This window comes from Embiotoca jacksoni, unplaced genomic scaffold (genome assembly GCF_022577435.1).
Source record: "Embiotoca jacksoni isolate LCO1_2020_lvr unplaced genomic scaffold, fEmbJac1.0.p SCAF_18, whole genome shotgun sequence".
In the NCBI taxonomy this organism is placed as follows: domain Eukaryota; kingdom Metazoa; phylum Chordata; class Actinopteri; family Embiotocidae; genus Embiotoca; species Embiotoca jacksoni.
The window spans coordinates 942501-967500 of record NW_027185318.1 but is presented as its reverse complement, the minus strand read 5'-3'; the positions used below and the strand labels follow the sequence as shown (position 1 = coordinate 967500).

The following is a 25000-nucleotide window of genomic DNA, read 5'->3' as shown; positions in this document are numbered from 1 at the left end:
CCAAGTAGCACAACAGACGCAAAGTCATCAAGACGGAGATGAAGAACTGTTTGTGTCGGCAAAAATCGATGCAGCTGCGCTAACCTCTCTCTTTTCTGAGGAGGTTTAATCCCCACAAAAGCAAAATGGATCCCTGTGATGAGCTATTTTCCACATTCACGTCCAAATCTAGGAGAGATCTAAACACTCAACCGAGGGTGGGGGAGGGAGGGGAGGGGAGGGGAGGGGGGGCACTGTATTTAAAGTAACATTAAGGCGTCGAACCAATGAAAGCCGTTATTGTTCCCCTTCAAACCACTTCCTGTTCCGAGTCCCTTAATGAGGGCAATTTTAACACTCGCCACATTGACCACAGACTCTACTGACTCACTGCTTCCTGTGAAACAGTCTTCATAACACCCGTCCTGCTTCTATCTGGAGGTGTCCATCATATTCATCTGTCAGAGACACATCGCATCAGGAAGACTGTTTCCGGGCTTTCGGGCGTCATCAGAAACACAAAAAGTTGAACTTGCCATCAGGTCACCAAACAGATGCTCACGTGATGCTTGTCTGACCGTCGCTGTCCTTCCAGCTCGGTCTAAATACTCCAGCGTTCAGCAGCCAGATGCTAACTACGTCTGTCCGTAGTCTGATGTTGGGTGAGACCAACTCTAACTGTGGGCTAGAAAACCAAAACAATGAACTGTGATATGTTCATCAGATCTGATCATTGCAACAATAAAGTTCCATATTTCACACGTCAGCAGGAGACGATTCTTGTCAATATGTGAGTTTCATCCAATCTTAAACCGCACTAGATTGCAGTTTAATCACCCACAAGTCATTTTCTGTTGTCCAGATGTTAAAGTTGGAGCTGAAGCTTACAGCAATATTTCCCACTTTGGTGAAGCCGGCACGTCACCGCCACTCCAGCGTTTTGCTTCTCAGATGGTCAGAATTCACACTCGGCAATCATTCAACACTTTTGTGATACACGCATGCAGCCAACACCCTCCATTATCTCAGTGACGGTGTGAGCTGAAGCGATGTCCTCAGCTTTTAACAGGCTTCTACCGTGGTGAAATCCTCCTGTTAGATATGCTGTGTATTTATCTTGCAGACACCTGTAGATTAACATGAAAGGAATCTCTGCTTTGATCCTGGACAAGAAATACACTCAGGCAGATACACACTTTCTGACCCCCCTAATATACACACACCCTGTATGTAAAAAAAACTTGACACAGCCCACAATCAAAGCCATGAAAGACAGCAGCAGTCAAAGTAACGGCGGACCCGTTTCTACTTCACGCTGTAATTGATAATTGTGCTCATAAAACGGTGCCGCAGGACGGCCGAGACAGACGGCCGAGGAATTTTTTGAAAGATTTATCAAAAGATCCACAAACCGCAACGGGTGAAGTTGGAGGATTGTTTGACTCACCTCGGTGCTCCGGGGCGGCAGGGTGTACGTCTGACCTCCAGCATCGCTCTCGAAGATCTGAAATCAAGGGACACAGTTAGAAGTACAGACAGACGGGCACCACGCTGGTTGACTCATAAGCGATTAAGCGCCCGGCCACTTCAGCAACACAATATTAGACACACACAGCGCTGTTATGTAGTTAATTAAGAAGTACGCGTGGCGAGAGCAGCGCTTTGATTCTGCTTCCAAACGGTCTGCAGCCTTTGAAGGTGCACTTGTGGAAATCTACTGTGTGTGTGTGTGTGTCTGAGCGGTGGGGGGGTGGGGGAGTGGAGGGGGTGGGGGGGGGGAGGGGGGGGGTGGACACTGAGTGTTGTGTGTGTAGGAGAGAGATGAAAGCAGGAAACGGTCCGATAGCAGATGAGAAGAGGACAAACTAATCCAACCTTCAGTGTCCGAAGCTTTTGCTTTTTGACTCATTCTAGTTTCCTAAAAGTCTTTTCTCTCCCGATGTTGGGATGGTGAGGCGCGTTGTGTTTGGCTGCTGGAGGTGACTCTGCAATCTCAGAGGGCTTCAACAACTCTATAACGCAGAGATGACAGAGCCATCCGTTAAGAGGAGGTGTGACTCCAGTCTTCACTCAAACAGGCTGCAGTCATCAGGTGGAGCTCTGACAGTTTGTCACTGGGCAGCAGAGACGTGATCGCTGCCATCTCCCTCTTCAAGGCGTCTGACAACTCAAAGGTGCTTGTATTTTGCTGTGAAATCAAAAAACCTCAAGCTGGATTTTCTGAAACATTCTTCCCGATAGCATCGCCACTAATATTTAAAATTGGTCCAAGGAAGTCTTAGGAAGACTTAGAGGAGCTCAGGATGTTTTTGTTTTTTTTAAAAGACAATGCAAGAAAACTTGTTTACAATAGAAAAACTTTTTGTAGCTCCCGTAAGAAACCTGGTCTGACCTCTGATCAGCAGACTCTCCCCACCCCCAACACCAGTACATTTATAAAGTGGTTAAAAACGGCCCCGCTTCGGCGTAAACTGTCTAAATTTAGAAAGCTTTACCAACTCTCTCACAAATCCTCGGACCTTTCTGGCCTACTTCCCACAGCCGGCTGTCGGCCAGCTCCTCCCTGCGTACATAGCTCCGTTAAGACGGATGAGAGAAGAGAAAACGAAAACGGGGAAGGAGGTGGAGGGGTGGCATGACTTTGGGGCAAGGTTGTGTAGTGCGGCGTCGCAGTGGTAAACGGGGTTTAGGCTTAGTCAACATAGATGAGTCACTATGGAAATTGTGGCAGAAGGACCGCCGGGCAACGCTCTGATGTTTATGCTCTGAGAAAAAGGGGGTTTGAGAGAGAGGACGGGGCTGGAGGGGAAAAAAAGGACAGACAAATGGTGGGAGGAACTGGGGAGGAGAGCAAGATGAAATGCTGGGTTTAAAAGATTAAAAAAAAAGGGGGGAAAAGAAGAAGCTGAAGGATGGTGTGTTTGAGGGAGGGAACGCAAGAGGATGAATTAAAAATGTTGGAGAGCAATCTAAGAAATCTGAGAAGGTAACAACAGTTTAAGTACATGGAGGACAGTTCGGCTCGTCTGATGACTTCACTGTCCAAATCCCTCTGAAGCAAAGACGTGTCTCTCATCAGTGGAACATGAGAGAACAACCAAGGAGCTGATGATGTCATTTAAAATGGCCAGGGCTGATTTTCCCACAGAGAGTAACTGAAACCAACCAATGATCCCTCACTCTTGAAAAAAAAAAAAAAAACGTAAAACAACACAAAAACAGCAGATGTCCAGGAAAACCCGGCTTTCTGAAAATCCCTTAAAGCACTTACCAGCCATTAACGTTTCCATATTAGCCTCTAAGTAAAGACAAAAATAGCAGATAACTCAAAAAAGAGCTTGTAGGAGATGGGAAACCTGTGGGAAAAACATAAAGGGAGGCTGTTTAATATTTAGTGTCTTTACACCAACCATCTGCTGGTGTCTGCGGGGCTGAAGGAAGAGTGGAGAATGCCATCTACCACATATGGCTTTTAATAATTCATGTGTGTGCTGCAGCGCCACCTCGACCCTTCTACACCAAGAACTGTAACTGGGCCTCATCAGGCCGGCTGGAGTTCCCCAGAAAAATAATAACACGTGCACACATAGCTCGTCGCTGACACATGCACAAACATAAATATCACGGAGCAGGTGGTGGGATAGATGAGCTCGATAAGAGCAGGCGATACAAGACGGGGAACATTTTGTGAGCAGTCAGAAGTCGGGGCTCCACGACTGAAGACTGTGATTAGCGCTTAGCTGTGTTAGCTCAGACTATTCGACACCATAATGACTTCACAGCATAAAGAACTGACGAGAGTCTAACCTAATGAACAGAGGTCTTTAAAGATGTGAGTAAATGAGTGTTTCCTGTGGCGCTTCCTAAAATAGACCACCAAGAGTAGAGCAGTACCTTCAGGGTACCGAGTGGTGGATTTCTGTATCAATAAATAGCCCGCATGAGTCTAATTAACAACCTGAGAGGATTCAGACTTCCCCCTCTGCACCTGGGTGAGGAATGCTCCCCTGTGTTTATGTTGATGGGAGGTTTGCACTCAAACTTACAGGAAAGCAGGAGGGATGTGAGCTTATGTGCTTTTAATTAATAAAATCTCCCTTGGGGGTAAAATGTGCTGAAAGAGCTGCGTGACTACAACAATCTCTTGCTTTCTTTCATGTCAGCCCAGGCAAGCCGGCAACATGTTTTCAGGTTGGTTCATTAACGAATATGCACAATGTGCACTGAAGGGAGGAGGGGGGAGGAGGGGAGAGGGGGAGGGAGGGGTATCTCAACAGCGTGTCCCAGGAGAGCGTGTGCTTACATACATGCATGTACAGTATATGTCAACACCGTGTGCATGCATGCTTGTGAATACTTATGAATACTTATGAATACTGCATGCTCGTGTTGCGTAGGGAGCATGAATGGGTTCATTAGTGCTGAATTGGCGAGGTGGGTGATCGTGCATTAAGGACCCACTAATCCAGACCACCTGATGAGTTTCATTACTTTGGGATTCAGTGGAGATTATTTAGTGTCACTTGGAGGACTAAGTGCTGCTGTCAGGCTTTCAACACAGACAGGAGCGCAAAGAGACTGACAGAAAGTTCATTATGTAATCATATTACCTAATCTGGTTTAGAATTTAAGTGACTGCTCATGGGTTTGCTGAGGTCACAAAAAAAAAAAAAAAACGGAGTTTTAATCGAGGACTGAATGTCAAAGAGAACAGAGATTTTTGTGACAATGAAATAGCTGCAAAGTGAAGTTATGCAGAGTTTCACCTGGAAGCAAGACGTTCTACCGTCTTCAACTACAAGTTTTAATTTGGTCTAAATTGCCTTTTTTTTTTTATACAGTATCTGTGTAAAGAATATGAACTTAATGTTCCTGAAAATGTCCGAGGGTAGAAAAGACAAACAATAATCAATACTTAAAACTTTTACTCATAGCAATTGAAACATAAATTATTTCATTTGAGAAATCTGTATGGTAAGATTTAGTTCCCTTGGGTGTTTTAACATAAATAATAGGCGTGTGTTCAGTACGTACCTGTGATGCAGAGGGTCTCTTGTCGCGGCCTCTCTTCGTCAGGTTGTCGAGGCCTTTCAGCGAAGAGAACAGGCCTCTCTTGCGATGTCTGTAAGTCAGGGACAACGAGCGCCTCCTGACTGTGGCCTCGTCCCGGGAGCAGATCTGAGCAGATAGACAGTCTCAGTACTGCAATCATTTAAATCCATCCGATAAACCATCTTAAACGTTTGCAGGATGTTTTTTACTTTCAAAGGATTAAAAGGTTTTCAAGGTTACTGTTAGACATCAAGTAAATCAGAACTGAAGTGTCACATGAAAAAAGGATGTCAATCTGTGATTCCTTCTTCTGCATCAGTTCATGAGTCATTCATCTGTCATGTGCTTCCTTACCAGAGCATGGAAGGAGGACACAGAGAAAATCCCCAGGCGTCCCAGGGTGGTTTTGGTGGGGCGGCTGGCGATAGCTAGCAGGCTCTTTGGGTTGGGCAGCTCTCCGCCCTGTAGACTGGCCAGATAGCAGCGCATCCTGAAGAGATCCATGTTGAACCTCTCCAGGTTCTGCTCCCACTGCTGGATCTGAAGGAAACAGAGGATATTACTTTGTTAGGTTTGGGACAGTAACTTCTGAATGTGAATTTATTTTTTGGGTGGCGACTAAGCAACGGGGGGGGGGGGGGGGTAATGGAGGGAGTTTAGGGAAGAGGGGGGAGGGGAGGGTGAATCAAAGAGGGAGATCCAGGGTCAGTCGAGTGCTTTCTTTTGAGCAGCAATTGCTTGCAGATGTGGGTGGAGGGTGAGGGCACGGCTGGGTGGAGGTCTGATAGTGAAGGATGACTGCACATCGAGCAGAGGAGAGTGTTTGTGCAGTAAATCCAAATGCCCATTTTTTTATGGAAGTCTTGAGAAGCTGGTGATGTTGCACAGACCACCCGTTAAATCTTTACACACACACTATCTACAGTCCCCCCACCCCCACCCTGTTTGCACAATGTAAGCTATAAGAAAGTGCTTATTTTGTTGGCTGGAGACCGTTTTTAATGAGAACACTCAAGTTAAACAACCCTCCATAACAACTGACTTTAATAGGTCTCGTCTGTACTGAGTTCATTTACAATAACGCGCCCGATGGCAACGTCCCATCAGGTCTCATTCACATCGACTGAATTCTTTAGGATTAGCAAGAAACTGAGAAAGGGCCAGAGGGTGGTGTTTTATGAACCTCTGACTTTTTAAACATCTTAAACAAAGAACCTGCACAGAAATGACCAAAACTCTGCTCCATAAAAAACTCTCGTATATGCAACTGTGCAGGTGGCCTCAGTTAACAAGCCAATAATCTCTGACATTCAGACATTCCTATTCTAGACATTGACTGTAAGGAGATCAGATAGGAATCTACACACTCAGATTAAAAATGACCTTGCGTTTGGTCACCTATCAGTACTGTTGGAAAGATGACCAACAATTAACCGTGGATCAGAGGTTTTACTGCTACATAAAAATGTCCCTTTGAGGGATTAATAAAGTATCTATCTATCTATTAATCTATCTATTAATCTATCTATCTATCTATCTATCTATCTATCTATCTATCTATCTATCTATCTATTAATCTATCTATCTATCTATCTATCTATCTATCCATCTATCCATCTATCTATCCATCTATCTATCTATCTATCTATCTATCTATCTATCTATCTATCTATCTATCTATCTATCTATCTATCTATCTATCTATCTATCTATCTATCTATCTATGACCTTACCTGGTTGGTGGGAGGATCTTAAAGCTGTATAACAGTCACTTTGAAACTTTGTGACTCTTTTACTGTTCGACTGTGTTTAGCATTTAGCATCATCCTGTAATTGCCACCTGTGGCAGAAATTACAGTCTCACTTTAACTATGCTGCAACACTAATTAGCAGCAATCAGTATGTACTAAAGAGGGCTTAATGTGACTACACAACTAAAAGTGATTAAAAAAAAAAGTGGGTATTCTTATTTGGATAATAGGGGTCTTGTTTAGCGTTTGAATAGTTATTACTGAAGCACATGATTCACCACGGACACGTGAAGGACTTTTCATCACTTAATAGGAAAGTTGAGACTTTGTCAAAAGGCTGTCCTGTCTGGTCCAACTCTTTGTGTTACTTGAACTTAAAGACCTTGTACATACATCCTGTGATGTAAGCAGACAAAGCCCTGTTGTCTTCATCCTGCTATTCTTGGGTCATTATATAAAACACGGTGTTCTGGAAGAACTGTGATTTAATTCCACCGTGTAGTTTGAAGATGACTTTAGATGGGGAGGGAGGTATTACTGACTAAATCAGATAAGCTCCTTCCTCAAAAGCAAAGACAAATTTAGGAGAGTTGCTGCTTTGGAAAAATTCATGTCTATGAATAACTATCACACAAGCTCCTTGTATGCTTCTGATTTACACGCCATCTGCATCTGTTTGTCAACAGTCAAATATCTGCGTCTTCATTCAGGGATGTCCCAAAATAGTCCTGTGCATAAAATTCGATTTAACGAGTCATGCCGTGGTACATCACTGATGAACAGGATTTTTTGATTCAGGCCAACATGCAGTCTATTGCTTCGTGATTAAAGTGGGTTTGAATCAGAGCAGTGAAACAATCGATCATCAGTGAAAAGCATGTTTGGGCCCATTCGGCCTGTTTACACAACTTATTCACATTTCAGAGCCGCCGAGCTCAGCAGAAGCTTTTCTTTAAAAGATTCTCTTCTTTAACATCTGTCCGCCGCTCCCTGTAAATGCATCATAAGTCTTTGGGTGCAACTTGATCACATTGAGTGTGTGTATGTGAGCTTGTGTGTGTGTGAAAGGGGGCAAAGGCGGACTTCAAACGAGGCCTACTGGCACTGATTTCAGCAGACATGGGTGGGTAGGGTGGAGGTGGGGGGGCGGGGGGCAGGCAGGGACATCAAAGCAGTGCCCTGTCGGTGCAAGACAACCCCATCGAAACCTTAAATCTATCATCTGTATCACAGTCCTCTCCCTCTGACCCTATCATTGACTCCAACCCCATCTGTCTCTTTGTCTACTCTGAGGTGGCACGCTGGCTAATTGGAAACAGACACAGTCAGTCTGGCAGACAGGCGGCGACATCACCGCTGGTCATTACTGCCCTAAACTATCCAGCTTCCATCGTAGCTGCTCTTCGTGATAACATATTTTTATTTCCACTCAAGAGGCTTTAACTAAACACCAAATAAGAGTGTGAATATACACCGGAACAGCTGCAGCAGCAAATACTCATACGAGCACTCATTTGGTTTTTCCAGCGCATGAGCAGTCGGATTTGAGCAGCTGAAGAAATGTGGTCCCTTGTGGCTACGGAGATTTATTAAGTTTCAGTTTGCTTTAAGAGGCACTGATCACCTGAGTCGCAGGTATTAAAAAAAAAAAAAGCCGCCGGATTTTCACACATTCCACAAAAAAAACAAAAAAACATACATTTCGTGTAAAAAATATTTGTGCTCTTGCTAAGCTATAGGTTAGCAGCTTTTATAGCCCTGTGTAATCTGCTGTATGTAGGCTACAGCACAGAGCTGGGTGCTTCGGATTCTCCCCCAGGCTGATGAGGAGGAGGAGGAAGAGGATAACGCATGTTGAGAGCCTATTACCAGGAAACATCTGGAATCCCGATCTGATGCTCGGGGAGCGAGCGGCTCCCCTGGGCCCCTCGCGACGCAGTTGGGGACTGATGCATTTAGGCCACTTCACCCACCCACAGACATAAATAAAGCACAGGCTTGTCACCGCAGTGACAAAATCAGAAAAATTAAGTAGGGCAGATCATGTGGTTGCTGCACGTAAAATATGAAATAACAGCACACACAGGACTTTCAAAATGTGAACTTGAAATGAGCAAACAAATCACCACTTGATCCATCAGGGCTGGAAAGTGATCCAGAGGATTTTCTGGGAGATTTGTCCCAAGGGCCCGAAATCCAAAAGGCCTCCCTCCAATATTCTCAGCGATATTAGTCATAATTCAGTTCAGCTAATATCTCGCTATCAATCTCACCTGGTTCTCAATAGCCTTGCGGTTTTTAGGGTCGCTGACTACGGTCAGCTGCAGCTCGGCCATCTTCTTCATCTTCCCGTCCATGTCGATCTCCTGCAGCAGGCCGCGGACCTGACTCCGCAGCAGACGCACCGTATCCTCCTTCCCCTGGCGTTTGGCCAGCAGGGAGGCGCTGGCGGAGTGGATGGCTGTCACCCAGTTTTCCAGGTCGGTCTGGTTGCTGGCCTGGAAGAGCAGAGAGGAGTTCAATTCGATGAAACAGAAAGACCAATATTCCTGTTACGAGCTGGATCTCCAGATCCGAAGCCTGATAAATCTCCTAGGACTTCCAGGGCACTGCTGTTGTGTTATTCCACCATACATCATGGAAAGGTCAGTGGGTGGCGAGCTGGGCTTTGCTGGCTCAATAAAAGAAAGCTTGATTAACAGAGCTTCTATGAGAAACTGGGCATTATAAACTATTGTTTAAATCCAACATTTTCCCCGTTTAAAAGCCATTTCATGGTTTTTACACTTTTATCACCCTGGGAACATCCCCAGGAACAACCTGGGAAGCTCAACAGGCCAAGTGAGTGAAAACAAAGGGATGAACTCCAGCCCGTCTTCATGGCTGCCTCTGGGGCCGTGCCAGCTCCCTACAGAGCTAATTTATTAGACAGAGACGGACACACCACGACGTAGTGGAGTCTGGAGGAGAGCTTGTAATGTTGAGTGGAGGAGGTAACGCAGAAAGAGCCCGGGCTGGGTTTGAGTTCGGTGGGGGATATTTAGGTCAGTAAGCACAACGGGCAAATCCGATGTGCTCTCAGACCCCTGAGCTGGAAGGTTTGGCCACTTAGCTCGCAACTTCCCACCAGGCTGAAGTCGGTCATTTATACCACAGTCGAGGGAAGGGAATCCGAAAAGTGTGTGTCTGGTATAATTCGAGCACGTTGACGGCGGGATGATTTGCCTCGACGGATTCCAGAGATGAGATTCACCTGGAAGAGGTAGACGTCTCCGTACAAGTTGCTGAGGCAGAACACGTTCTCCTTCTTGGGGTGTTCGGGAATGGCCTGGACGATGCTGTCCTCGGCCAGCAGCGCGTAGTGAGGAGACATCTCCTGCTCCGGAGAGCCTTTACTGTACGTTTCGTAGAACAGCAATGTGCAGCCTAGAGAGGAGGAAGATATACAGACAGAGAGATGTACGTACATGACAGATGCAGAAAAAAAGGCTGTATGTACACAAAGTTTCTGTAGATTTAAGTATCTGGGGCTTTTTATTGATGTCACTTTATGATTTACAGACAAATTATCCTTGTAAACATAGTTAAGAAATGAACTTGGAGCATCTGCTGCAGCATTTCAGCGTAAAAGCACTAAAGTTTCACAGAAGAGACCATTTAGAAAAAGGAAAAATCACACAACTGTGATGGGACCTTTTCTCTTTCCTCCCAAGATCTCTTTATTCTCCTTCAGAAACTATAATGTTGTAAAAGCAGTATGTAGACAGTTGGCCAGAAGCTACAGAATAATTCCCTTAAAAGCTGACTTAATGTCAGCTGTGCTGCTACGGTGAAGCACATGACTGCCGTCGAGAGGAAAACCCCAAGAATAAACAGGAACCTACCTGCCAGTCAAAACTGAATTACAGAGCGGGAATTTAGATAATCGACTCTGAATTACCTTAAAACCACAAGTCGGCAAATTCTTTGGCTCAGTTTCAAGGAGAGGAGATTCGAGCGTACCTTTCAGGGTCACCCAGTACTGCTTCCACTTGCGGCGGGTCACCAGCTCCAGCTTTCTGTCCTTGTGGAGGGTGACAAGGGGTTTGAAGGAAAGCCAGCCCGCCCGTCTCACCACGCCCTGCTCCTTTTCAAACAGGAGGTCCAGCTGCTCCAGGGAGCCCTCGGCCGACTCGCTGCTGCTCTCGCCCTCCTCGGTGCCCGTGGATGGGTCCCTTCTCTCGCCTCCTCCCTGTCCGGCGCCCATATCCAGCTCCCTCATGAAGTTCTCGTAGATGTTCTGGCGAAGGGCATCGTTGGTTGTTTGGTGAATGGCTCCTGAAGATTGGGCCCTGGAGGCTCCGGGGAACCAGAGGAGGCTGGACACCTGGGAGGGGGAGCTGGTGTCAGCCGTCAGGCCGTCAACACCGCTGTCAAAGGCATCGCTTAGGTCCTTGTACCTGGTCTCCTGTGGAGGAAATCAGAGGAAGGTCAGAGGACACAGGGGAATGATCAGATCATCATGACAACTAAACACTACAGTTTGGTTGATAAATCTCCAGTGGACGTGTGGATCTGGTTTGTAGATCTGAAACCTCCAAACATACAGACTTCTTTCTCTCCAGAAAGCCACTGTGAGCTCACAATGGGACAGAAATCAACTGTGCTCTTTTCAATTAGCCCTGAGGCACTGCAAAACCTTTGAAAAATCAAGTCAAACCACTCGAACCTGCTTCAAAGTCTGCATTACAGGCTCGAACATTTTCACTAGGCTGAGAAAGTGGGACAAATCTCCTGTGATGGCACCTGGGAGGTTGGAACCCTCCAGGCTCAGACAGTTTCACGTCATTTGAGGTGTGATGTGGCTTCCCAATTCCCCAAATGAACACTTGATGGAATTGCATCCTTTTATGCCTAATGACAGCCTACCTGCACTTGACTAGATTGCAGCATCGATTCTGCCGGTGGCGACAGAGTGGAGTACCCTCGACATCCACAGGCAGTATGTGCTGTCGTACCAGAGCTCATTCTCCGCCTGTTTGTTTGTTCAGGTGTCTCACTCAGCTCCATCCATCTAGTCTCCATCTTCATCCATGTTTCATGCCGTTTCTAGTGTCTCTTCTTCATATCAGGAAAGCACTTACAAATCTCATCCTTCAACCAGACGGCAGAGAGAGCTCGTTTAACTCCCAGGGTGACATTGAACCTACTGACCTCAGTGTTCACTGGAGGAGAGCCCGTGTTGAACCGTTATGTCTACCTGCCACAATGAAATATACCGTATTTGTATAGCTTCGCCGCAGGAAAATGTGTCCCGTGCACAGGGCGAGACTTCCCCTAGCTTTCCAGAGCACAGCCCAAATGCATCCACCCTCTCCCAGTTCTCCTGCAGCTGCTTTTCATTACGAGCAGGTTCCTGGTCTTTGGCATCAGGGTCACAGCGCGACCTTTAAAGTTCAGGTGGAGGCGAACCAGAGCTGGAAGGGCTTGAGGTTTTGTTTGACATCCTGAAAGGAGGCACTGTGACCAGCTCTTGGAGATATATGGCACGTGATAGTTCGACAGAGGAAATTCAGTCTCGAGGCCCGTTTTAGGCACCTCTATAACTTTAATGTGGACTTGTTGTAAGCACACAGAAAGAGAAACAGAAAGTGATTCTTCTTTCAATTGAGCCAATTGAATTATGTCAAGCTGCAACGGAAATGTAGTCATAAAGCTTTTATCTCTAAAAGATTCATGCTTGACACCAATATCAGTGATTGGCAATTGATTTTTCCTCATTTCAAAGTTTCAAAGAGGATTTCTGCCACGAAAAAGTAATTTTTATGTCCATTTTATTTCTGGATAACAAAACAAAACAAAATCTGTGAAAGTTTTCAACCCAAACAAATTAAGCACCAACACATGGTCATGAATTAGCATGGTGTTATGACAAGCAGGGGCTTTAGAGAAGACTATCAGTAAAGTGAAAGTATCTCATATTTCACTCAAGATGATCTGCTGTTTAAGTACAAGGAGAAGCTCACAAATCCCTACGACAGCAAAGAAGCAAACGCCTTGTGAATAGTCTGATTGTTCCATTCTGGGCTTTGTTTTTGCTGTTAGACCCGGCTGACTGAGCACCAATCCCCATTAACAGATTTATTCTCTAAGGAACGTGAGGGGAGCCCAGAAAATCTGAGAACAAGTACCGGAACAACTATAAGTCATTCGTTAACATTAGAGGAGGGTTGGGTTAAATCTGTAGCTCGGATTTAGTTTCACTCTGCAGAGCCTCTGAAAGGCTTACAGTGATTCTCTCAGCAGAACCCAAACAGTGTTCTTCAAACTTTTACAAAACACAGCTAAACGAATTATTGCGGAAACAATTGCTTTCAAGCCTTAAAGACAAAGAGGGACACGGGTTCAGGTTCAGTTTAAACAAATGGTTTATGTCAAATTAAAGCTGGTGAGAAAATGCTGGTTGGACAACAATAATTAAATGGTTCTTACAAACATGTGAAGACAACATGCAGACAAGCTGCAGTTATTTCCAACCTGTCCTCTGACCCGTGCCTGCACGGTACAAGTATCATTTTACTCCGAGGAAATCACATATGTAAATATCAGCTCTGTGTCTCATAAGCTGATATTTTACTTTCGCATCAGTGCTCAGTCAGTTAAATTATTAAAAACATTTTTAAACAAATTGTAATTACTCTAAAAAAAAAACCTTCCACTAAATAAACGTCCTTTAAGCCTACATATACATCTGACTTGTAAACAATGGAGCCAAACACATGAACATGCGACTGGTACCATTCATCCAACAGCTAATCACAAACAATCAGAAGATAATAAGACTTCACCCACCCAGAAACTGTCATCCTGACATCTGCATGTCAGCCCCTGACTTCTCTTCCTCGGAGGATCATCCATGTCCTGCACTGCATCTAAAGTCACTCCCATCCTTGTTCCATCCTCGCTAACAATACAAGACCCGGCACTGGCTGCCTTACAAATTTCATTTTGTGCCACCCCGCTGCGTCCTGTCCTCAGACAGCTGGTGTTGTGCTGCTTAAGGACCCGAGGACGGTGGTGGCTTCCAAACCACGCCAGGACAACCGCTGTGGCTCACGATCAAATAAACCGTGCCAGGCAGGAAACTGTCTGTTGATACTGACGCCCTCTTCAGTCTGGGGCTAGTTATGAACTACAGATCACACATGTCAATAAGACAGTGATAAATGTATCTACAATGTGGGCTATAGGGAGACTACAAACACTGCATCTATACAAACTATTGTTACATACCATTAGATCCCTCAACGAATCCTGGAAGTGATAAAGGAGTGTTAATGATTAAAACCCGTTGAGCGAACGACTCGATCTGTGATCTCAAAAACCTATTTTGGCCCAACTCACCTGAGACTTCCTCTTCTTGCGGCTGAGGCTTCCTGTCCAGTCACTGAAGCGCCTCATGCGGTTTTTGATGAAGTCCTTCTTATGGAAACCGAAATCAGGTCCAGCCTGGTCCTGGTGCTGTTCCTGCTCAGGGTCCTGGTCCAGGTCCTCACTAATAGTGTGGGCTTTGGGCCTGCGACAGGGAAGGGTGTAGGACGAGTACTGGTAGGCCTCTGGACATTCTTCTTCCAAAGGAACATCCAGGACAGATGCAAAGGAAGCTCTGTGTGGCCTCTGGCCCAGCGGAGGCTCCTGCAACCGGGAGGACAAGTCCCTGGCTGTGGGGAAGGTAGCAGCCATTGTGGAGTCTCTGTAAAGGTCTGCGATGGACACAGGGGGCGACTGTTCTGCAAAGGAATCAAGTTGGTGGGTGGGGGGGTGCACTGACGTTCTGCTGGCAGAGCAAGGCTGGTCCTGCTCGCACAGCTCTGCGCTGGGCCCCCAGGGAGAGTCATACCAGGAGCCGTCCGAGCTCAGAGAGCTCCCCTTGCTGGTCCTGGCCGTGGAGGAGGTAGAGGCTGGTGGTGGGCCGCTGTGGTGGTCATCCTGCCTACTGCCACTGGAACCAGGCAAGCTGGGAGTGGAGGCCGACTCCAGATTAGGAGAGAACTTGAGCAGCTGGACGGGCCCAGAGGCCTCCTCCAGGAGGAGCGGATTGCCTGAGGTATTAGTGAACTCCACCCTGAGACTGCCGTCCTTCTTGATCACCACCCGGGGACTGCTCTGTTCCTCTAAAACCTCGTGCTCGTCACCATGTCCGTTCAGGGTGTGTCCATTAAGCTCAACCCCGTACGGATTATCCTCATAGTCGTCCGACATGTGCCGCCTTCGTATCCCACAGCCAGGGGAGCGATGCCAGCGATGCTCACTGGGGCTGCCTCTTGCCCCTTTGGAGACATAGTCACAGTGCCGGGTAGAGTAAGGCTGTCGGCTCTTAGCAGGGGACAGACAGCCGCGGCCAACACACCTGGCCTTGTACCCTGATCCTACCGGGGCGTTTCTCCACCACGTATGGGGTGACAGAGCGTCTTGGGCTGAGCCGAGCTTCAATGAATATGGCTTCTGTTTCCCAGGGACGGTAAAGCTTGTGCCTTTGGGGCCCTGAATGCTGTACTGACTCTCTGAATTTCCCATCCTGGCCTGGAAAAAATAAAAAAGGATATGAAACCATAATTTCACCAACATTGTACAGTTGGAAAAGTCACAATACTCAAACATTGGGCAGGAAGATATATATGACATAGAGCGTGCTCATCACAGACATGACATGAACTTACTCACTTGTATTAACTTACTCACAAACAATAATGGGGACACATGAATTCTTACCATTCACACACACAATCATTTAATTTAGAGTAAAACAGCAGCAGCTCTGATATCTTCCTCACTCTGGTCTTCCTCCCTCTCATTGTTCTACATTCTTCAATTCTCTCCACAAACCTCCAGTGAGATGAACAGGCTTTCGGCTGTTGTGGTTGTTAAATGTGACAATGTTCAGGACAATGAAAAATCACTTCCAGACTGTCCACAACACTCTTACATTAGCAGCAGAGAACCGTGACCAGACAGGCATTTCATTACAGAGCTGTAGGACATAAACTGCCGGGAGGACGGTCGCTGGATCTGCTGCCGGTCTGTGATGACATTACATAACAGTTGCAGGCCGGGCCAAGCACAGTATTAGCAAACCAAGTAGATTAGGAACAAAAACAAACCTTCTCCAACACGTGGAAGGGATGTTTTTTAAAAGATACACGTATCTTTTATTTATTTAAAATGTATTTATTTTTAATTCAGGTTTGAATAATGACCAAAAAAATGATCTTAATATTGACAACTAAGATATGAAAGCCGGCGTTCTTCAACTCACCTCTTTAAACGTGTCTTCTCAGACTGGAGCTTTCAGGCGCATGGTTCTCTCCACCTCATTTCTTAAAATAAGTTTGTTCCCTCGTCGTCTGGCTCATCTGAAACACAGAGAGAAGTTGACTCAGTACTTAGTCTCCTTCCGCAGCACTATTATTGACTTCATGTGATAAGCTGGATGTTTGACAACAGGTGTGCCGGTTAAAGAGAGACAGCCTGACATGTTTCTCACCGAGATGAACAAATCAGTACAATACTGAAACACAAATGAAGCTCCGCTGCTATCTGAGATGGGGCACGTTTAGTTGTTTTGCTAATGCATGTTGGGGAAAAAAAACTTTCTTCTTTTTGGGGGATTTGCAAAAAAATTATTCAGACAATACCAACAAACATTTGCTCGAGCACTGAACACGTCCAATGATGTTTCCTCCAACTTGGAGTCGTAGCGTCACATCAACCGAGCTTTGTACTGTACAACACAGCACAGTGGAGTCGTTCAACTCCACCAATCAGCCATCCAAACCAAACATTTGTTGCATTTTTCCACCTCCCCACATGTAAATGACGTCGTCTTTGATCGGGTTTGGGAAAGATTTTCAAAGCCGGCTGCAGTTTATTCGTCTGTTTATTTTTAAACTTTGGAATCTCAGCTTGCTTCTATTTTTTTTTTTTTTTTTTTTTTTTTTTTCCACTCGTCATCGCCAGATTTGTCCGGCGAGCACGATCCAAAGCAAGCAAGAGCTGAAGAGCGCTCTATGAGGAGCTCGTAGCATCTTAAAGCAGGGTGACTCTGTCTTGTGTGTGTAATACAACCCCACCTACACACATGGAGCTCCAAGAAGGCTTTCAAACCGTGCTAACGCCACTAAGCCCTGCAGCACACGTACAGCATGTGTAAGGTTACCGTGTAAACAGCCCACTGACAAAAACCCTAACCTTCTGGATTAACTGATCTGCCGCATTAGGAGTTTATCTGCTCCTGCTTGGTCGCACCTTAACTGGGAGCTGTAAAGTAAAGGGACTACTGTTCAAGTGTGTTTCATACATGAATTTGAGAGGGAAATTCCAGAGGATTTGCACGTTTTAAATGTAAAGCACGTGGAGCACTGAAGTTCAGGGACGGGGCAAAGATCCGGGAAAATGCTTCAACAAAAACAAATTGCATGACAGAGAACGTATTCTCTCCTTCTGCTTGGAACGAGTGTGAAAAAGAAACGCTTGAAAGCAGAATGGAAACTTGGCTGGAGCTACGCAGGCCTGCTACTGAACTTAGTCTCATTGAGCTGATCGGGGGATTAACCAAACACACGCTTCATTCGTCATGAGTTAATCGGAGATGTTGTGTACAAGCAGCCCCCTTCTTACTCATTTCTCCATTTTCCATTTTCCTCCCATGACTGCAACCTGCATTCACCACCTGATCCTCCACTTCTGATTGCAGCACCAGTTTGCAAGAAGCTCGAAAGTGAAGATAAAATGATTCAAAATTCCTCCTCACGCAAAGAGTAACTCAACAATTCTCTTTCTGGAGTAAAGTCGGAGAGCAGCTGCCGACTCCACCAGGAGTCAACATAAAGCCGGTTGTCGAACTTGTCACACTGACTGCTTTCTTTTAGCACCACTACTGATGCTTTTCTTGAACAGTTTATTCAGGCAGAGCAGCACTGTGAGGGTGAAAGGCTCAGAGCCAACACACAATCCCTGCGACACACACGTTTGCCTTCTGCTGCGAGCTGAACTGGAGCATTGTGCGACTGTTTTGAGCGAACAACAAGACAAGTCTTCCTTTTAGCTGCAAACCAGTGCACCCAGTCTTGAAGTCTCCCTCCCTCTTCCTCTTCAGTCCTCTGTTCTCGTCAAAAAGGCTTCCTACAGGCCATCTGCTCAGGGGCCACAGGGACCACCGCCACCCGATGACCTGGCATTCTTCTCGGTCTGCCTCCGGGTGACTCCTACGTAAGCTTGGTGTTTAGTCTGACACCGTGTGTGTCTTGGGATAACGGCGAGGAATGAGCCACACCTCGGAAAGATATAAACACAATAGGTACACGAGGGCTGAAGGAAGGAACCGTCTTTTTCCTTCATGAAGACCACCGTGCATTTGTTGAACAGGAGCCGTAACCTCAACTTCTTTCACAAACCCACATGAACATGAGGAGTCACGACCTTGAATTTAAAGCTGGAGGACAAAACTATGAACACATCAGAGTGAAACGCAGGACAATTCCTGAGAGCTGCAGTTATATCAGGATGCTGTCAGAGCAGTTTTTCAACCTACTTCTCCATAAAAAAAAAAATTAAAAACAGATACAGAAATCTTGCTGAATTTTTCCAGTGATTTCCCAAAACGAAGGCTGAAAATATAGGCGCAGCATATGGACCGTTGTCTTATCAACACGTGGTTCTGGTGGAAAACATCAGAATCAGAAATGACAAATCACAAAGTGGCCAAAATAATCTCATACAAAATGAGGGTAACAAGAATTTCTTGTGCTTTTTGAATTATTTTGCTGAGAAGCAGGAGTTATGAGGTCATTTGTTATTGGTCGTGGCTGTTAACACACTCACACTGCCTTCCTCCTGTCAAATCACAGCCCATGGGACCCGTCTCTTATCACTTTCCTCTGGCGCTGCGACAACCGAGCTCTTAAAGGAACAGTGCGCCTGAAGCTTCACTTTTCCAGGTATAGATTCAATTCAAATTTATGCAAAATTACCCAGAAGTTCATTCAGGACACAAACATCAACAGAAGGTGAAGAGGAAGAGAAAACGGTATTACTGGAGCCGAAGTCCGGGCAACCTCCTGCTGAGTTTTTGTCCTGAAGCAGATTTAAAGTATCCTGCGGTTGTTTGCTTATGAGGAGAAATGTCGATCTATGAATCATTTGCTGAAAGCCCATATTACTGTGTGGTGGATCCAGCCAAAGCCACCAAACATCCATCAAAGTGCTTGTTAAGTGTCTTTTGGACTTTTAGAAGCTCTGCTCCAATGGCTGCCGACCAAAAATGACATGGCAGCCTTCTGAAAGATTTATACACGTCTGCCACCGTCGTTCCAGAGAGATGCCAAGTAAATGTTTCCAAATACTTTCAAACAATGTGCTCCCAAACAAGCTTCAGCAGTGCAACACAAAGTTTAGACGAGGTGGTGAGTTTGTCAAACTCAGTTATTCTCAGTTATTCACAAAACCCAGACAACCCTGAAACACAAGCGCCAGAAGAGATAAAGTCTGAGACTGTGAAAGGTCATTTAGCTGTATGTTCATTTCCAAGGCTGCATGCTGAAGGTTTATACAGCGAGCTAGACCACACACAGGAGATCAAAACTGCTATCTAGCAGATACAGGTGGGAACTAAACAGCACTCAAACATGCAAACACATAACCCACACCTGTGTGCTTGGACAATAGGAAACACAACGGCAACCTCTTCAGCCCGGCCTCGGCCTCCTCTTAATCCAGTAAATAGAAGAAACAAAGGGAGAGAAAGATAAAACACAGCGTCCATAACATGCCTTACCTCTGTGGCCCGGCCTTTAATCTAAAAGCTCTTTGAAGAGCTAGCAAAGAAGAAATGTAGCTGCTGCTCTCTGATCTCAAAGTGGATTCTCCCTGAGAAGGCTCGTCGAGTCTTAAAGCAGCATGCACACACCACATCTGACTCACACACACACTCAGACAGACGGGAGGACACGTGGAAACTCCCTCCCGGCTTTGTTGGAGCAACGAATCACAGTCCTCCGAGGGTAACCCTTGGTAACGGAGCGCCGAGAGGAAAAAGTGAAAAGTTGTGAACAGAAGAGGTCTCTCAGGAAGAGACGCAGGGATGTTTTATAGCGCTCATCCATTTAGTCTCACTGCAAAAAGGCTCCACTACTCCACACTGTTGTTTTTCCTACATCCAGCTTTTCCGTTGGCTCGGAGGAGGATGCCGGGCTCGTTGCAGCCACGGCGGTTTTCCATAACAGTTTGAGGCGATCGGGAGAGACAAGCTGGCGTGTAATGGCTGCAGCGCTGCCTGGGAGGCGCTGCGGAGGGCGCAATGACTGCAGCTCTTGTCTGACCCTAAATACCACAATGACCCACGGAGGAGGCCAGAGAGGCAGCCAGCTACTGGGGAGACAGACAGAGAGAGAGAGAGGGGTGTGTGTGTGTGTGTGTGTGTGTGTGTGTGTGTGTGTGTGAGTGTGAGTGTGTGTGTGTGTGTGTGTGTGTGTGTGTGTGTGTGTGTGTGTGTGTGTGTGTGTGAGTGTGTGTGTGTGTGTGAATAGTAAAAGTCCATTGAAGGAGGACAGAGGTTTGGTGTAAAGAGAGCAGGCCCAGAGAGGAAACGGAGTCAGCACATGCTGAAGCTGTTTGAAAGTTCCTCGTGGCCAGAGGGGCCAAATCTGCATCGCATTTTGATTCGAGGATAATTAAACCAAAGAAATTAAGCAAAACCTTTCCTGGAATTAGAATTTCTCAAAGTGTTGTGACTAAGCCGTATCCCGGCAGAGACGAACTTGAGACCGCCGTCGGTCTAAAAACTCACGCATGCCTCCGTTTGTCTATTCCTCACATAACTGTGGTCACAGTCGAAGTGGACCCATTCAGAAAGCCACGCCAGAACACAACCGAGCATCAGAACCGGGCGGCGCACGCCAGAACGTTCTCAAAGCTGCTCCAGACTCTCTCCGTTTGTTTATTTCAGAGTAACTGAGTGAATATTATTTGCGTTCGGAGACACATCACACTGCTCCTCCAAATGGAAAACCGGAGAGCCCGAACAACCAGACGGCCCAACTGGGTTCTTCTGGAAAAACATCTGGGTCTGAATAGCTATTCAAAGTCATGTCCACCCCGCTGTATGAGCAGCTGTGGAATAGCCGTCCATCAGCCTGCTGCTTGACATGGAGACATCAGCTGCAGGACACAATATCAGCAGCGTCCACCGGGCCGAAACAACATTGTTAACAGCACAATAGTCTCATGGCCCAGTCTGATTCCTCTCAAAGGCCTTTGTCCGGCCGTAGATGGAGGCAGCTAAAAGGTTGGCCGACAACGCGCTCGGAGTGACTGAGAGGCATGAAAAGAGCGAGACGCTGAGAAAAGAAGAGACGGCCGCTGTGCTGCATATTCACACCGAGCCGGTGCTCGGTCTCATTCCACCCGGACAAATGGTCTGACCCTTAATTATGATCCATTAGGCCTCCAATGAGCTCTGCTCTCCAAAGACAAATTAAATCCCTCTATAGCCAAACTCTGGACAACCGACTCGTGCACACATCAATGTAATTTCCCTTCAAGTGTTTTCAAGCGTTGAAGTTATGCTGAACTTGGTAGTTGGAGCTGAAGGCCACATTCCACTATATAATGACATAATCCAAGAAAAAAACGGATGGGTGGTGGTTATATGTCGGCCTCACCCAGGAGCAGAAGTGTAATAAAATACAAGGGAGCAGCGCGTCTAACCGGATTTCACATTAAGAGTGTTGTGTGTGGTGACACAGGATTTGAGGACTTTATTTTTGCTTTGAAACGCCGGGAATCCGCTCTGATACGGAGATCTAGGTGAACCCAAAAGTCCTTTTGTCACTCATTTAAAAAACAACCCAGTGTGACAGTATCCAGGTCCCTCACAGATCCTCCTCTCACAACTACAATCAAACCAAACCCATGTCATAATGGACAAAATGCTCCGTCAGCAGCTCAGACAGGGTTTCCACACAGTTCACCACGTTAACATCAAAGACTTTCATCATCACATTGGATGCAATTCAATCTCCTGTTTATTTACATCACATATTCCCAGCAGCATAAAACAATATTTCCTAATTATATCATCAATAATCATAAATCATGACCCGGAGAAGCAGCAGAAAATTAATAGCTGAATGAACGGATGGTTTAACCAATTAAATAAGACTTTATTCAAAGGCCCACATGAAGTCAACAACAGGACAGATTTACCGTCCAATAAAAAACATTCGAAAACTAATACCACTGATCTTTGTAAAGGACATTTCAGGTTATTTAATATATTTGAGGGCCTTTTTGAAACTGAAGGTGAAATATGAGTTTTCAGTAAGCATGCTAATATTTCTTGTGTCGCTCATAAACAGCATGATGGAGGCGGTCTCGTGGCTGGAGGCCGTTTATGGTTTGATGCCATTGATTATTCTTCCCACTGGGGACGGCAGTCTGCGGAGAACCAAACATCCACCGGGAGGAAATAAACAGGTCGTAATTGCTCATTTTAGCAACAATTAGCACACCAAGAAACATTGATTTAAATTATGAAGCGTCTGGGAATGCTTTTGAAATTCTAACTACGGGGTTGGAGGGAAATGGGGGTCGATGGAGACCGATGGAATTTACTTAAGCTGGGATGTTTTAAGTCGGGGTGAAAGGTCTTTTGTTTGGAACTGGGCTCCACCCTCAGACCCACTCCATGTATATTAATTTAGATATTGGGGTTCATCATGTAAAGGAATCCAAGTATATGTTTAAACTGAACAGATTTTCAGATAAAAAAAATACCCTGATAATGAAATGAGAAGATATAAAGTCTCACACATTAAAACTTTTGATGGCCAAAAGTGTTTTTCCAAAAATAAATACACCGAAATCTGAAAACTACAAAACTTTAAGAATACAACTATTCGAAATGTGTCAATCAAATCATTCAAAGTTTGTCCTCCAACTTTCGATCCTCTGTGAAATCTGTTTTCTTCAGGCTCCTCGGCTGCCAGCTCACTTCCTTGTCGACAGATTGGCGCTTCATTCAGAAGGCAGCTCACGACACAGACTTCAACACCAACTTCAAATTGAGCAGAACGTATCAGAGTCCGATAATCTGCTAACAAACAGGGACGACCTGAAAAAAGGACAAGAACACACAGAGGGATCGTTTTCTGGTGACCGGTGGTTCAAAATCTCTGTTCTGAGGCGAAAGTAACTCAGGACATACTGAAGGAAGGAGGTGTGTGTGTGTGTGTGTGTGTGTGTGTGTGTGTGTGTGTGTGTGTGTGTGTGTGTGTGTGTGTGTGTGTGTGTGTTTTAAATGGCAGAGGGAGGAAAAGGTTAACAGCTCTCACAAAAACGATGGCGTGTGTGCGTGTGCGATATCTAGCAAACAGCTGGACGGCTGCAGGTGCAAATCAGCTTCTCCGCTAATTAAGCAGCTTAATGGACATGAGAAGGTCGAATGTACGAAGGAAAGAGGACACAGACACGCACACTCGGCATGAACCGGAGCTTGTTCCAGAGACGCAGTATCTGACTTTTGGACGGACCGACACTCCCACAATTTAGCAGGATTGGCTTTCCAGTGCAATCAGCATGTTTACACACACACACACACACACACACACACACACACACACACACACACACACACACACACACACACCTCAACATCTGTGCTGCAGCACACCATCTCAGATAAGCCATAGTAACAGGATGAGTGACAGGCGCTGCATAAGAAGCATGTGGAGCCGACGCCTGCAGCAGCCACAGGGTCAGATAAGAGCACCGGAGGATTCTGGGAAAACCGGCACACACCCGGCCCGGCCCGGGAACACACGGCGACGCACGACAGCTTCCTCGTTCAGAGCGAAAGGAGAGATACCGAATTATCTCCCCACTGATAAGAGATCAGGAAAGAAAAGTGCCTTTGAAGCAGAAAAACTACGAGGAAAGAACGACGGCGACGATAGTTGTTGACCTTCAAGAAGGGCCGTTTGAATCTAAGGAATCATCAATAAAGACAAAAGCCTGTTCGACCTTCTCAACACGTCCCCAAGGTTCACAGAGACTTTGTATATTTTGCACGTGAGTGTGAACGCTGCATTAAAGCAAACTGAATTATCTCCAGTGGAATTGACTGCGGCTGTCCTCTGTGTGCTGCAGGATAATCTGTCACACGCTACGAGCTCCAGTGATTAATACGATCACTCATTATCAGAGCAGGAGCCACTGTAGTGTACAGCAGCAGGGAGACAAACTCCGGACTCCCACAGGTGATCCATCAGAGATCACACGGACCCAGCACAGGTAGCAGGTACAGACGTAGATGTTCTCACACAGGAAGCAAAACACACACACACACACACACACACACACACACACACACACACACACACACACACACACACACACACACACACACACACACACACACACACACACACACACACGAAGCATCAATCACTAAAGGAATGAAAAATCGATTGAAGGAGCAGAAATCAATTCATCGGCCATTTGAAAAGGACAAAGTGAAATGGCTCAAAGTGTCCCTGTGGTGAACCTTCAAATCAAAATGACACACGGATGATGAATACAGCTCAATCTGGGGTAGTAGGACAAACAACCCAGCCTGGCTTCATCCCAGCACACACACACACACACACACACACACACACAGACACACACACACACACACACACACACAGACACACACACACACACAGAGACAGACACACACACACACACACACACACACACACACACACACACACACACACACACAGACACACACACAGAGACAGACACACACACACACACACACACACACACACACACACACACACACACACACACACAGACACACAGACAGACAGACACACACACACACACACACACACACACACACACACACAGACAAACAGACAGACAGACACACACACACACACACACAGACACACACACAGAGACAGACACACACACACACACCACACTCACACACACACACAGACAGACACACACACACACACACACACCACACTCACACACACACACACCTGCTAAGCTGGCACACACTGGCTTCAGGAGAGGGCCAAACAGTCAGCATCCAGATGCTGTGTGTGTGTGTGTGTGTGTGTGTGTGTGTGTGTGTGTGTGTGTGTGTGTGTGTGTGTGTGTGTGTGTGTGTGTGTGTGTGTGTGTGT

General features: G+C 46.1%; 1 protein-coding gene across 3 annotated transcripts in view; it reads right to left on the bottom strand.

Moving 5' to 3' along the window:
• The window catches only part of LOC138199737 (rho guanine nucleotide exchange factor TIAM2-like), an 84753-nt gene that overhangs the window by 46660 nt on the left and 13093 nt on the right, over positions 1-25000 (bottom strand). Inside the window, exons 1-9 of one of the 3 annotated variants that reach the window (XM_069151895.1) lie at positions 19594-19908; positions 16078-16174; positions 14166-15344; positions 10785-11229; positions 10036-10208; positions 9056-9280; positions 5386-5571; positions 5014-5157; positions 1427-1483 (exon numbers count right to left, since the gene is read on the bottom strand). In XM_069151895.1, coding sequence (XP_069007996.1) covers positions 1427-1483; positions 5014-5157; positions 5386-5571; positions 9056-9280; positions 10036-10208; positions 10785-11229; positions 14166-15338 — 2403 coding nt within the window. In that variant the 5' untranslated portion in view covers positions 15339-15344; positions 16078-16174; positions 19594-19908. Of the gene's footprint in view, positions 1-1426; positions 1484-5013; positions 5158-5385; positions 5572-9055; positions 9281-10035; positions 10209-10784; positions 11230-13613; positions 13764-14165; positions 15345-16077; positions 16175-19593; positions 19909-25000 lie in introns of those variants that run through there. The other 2 variants (XM_069151894.1, XM_069151896.1) reach the window with 2 other exon arrangements.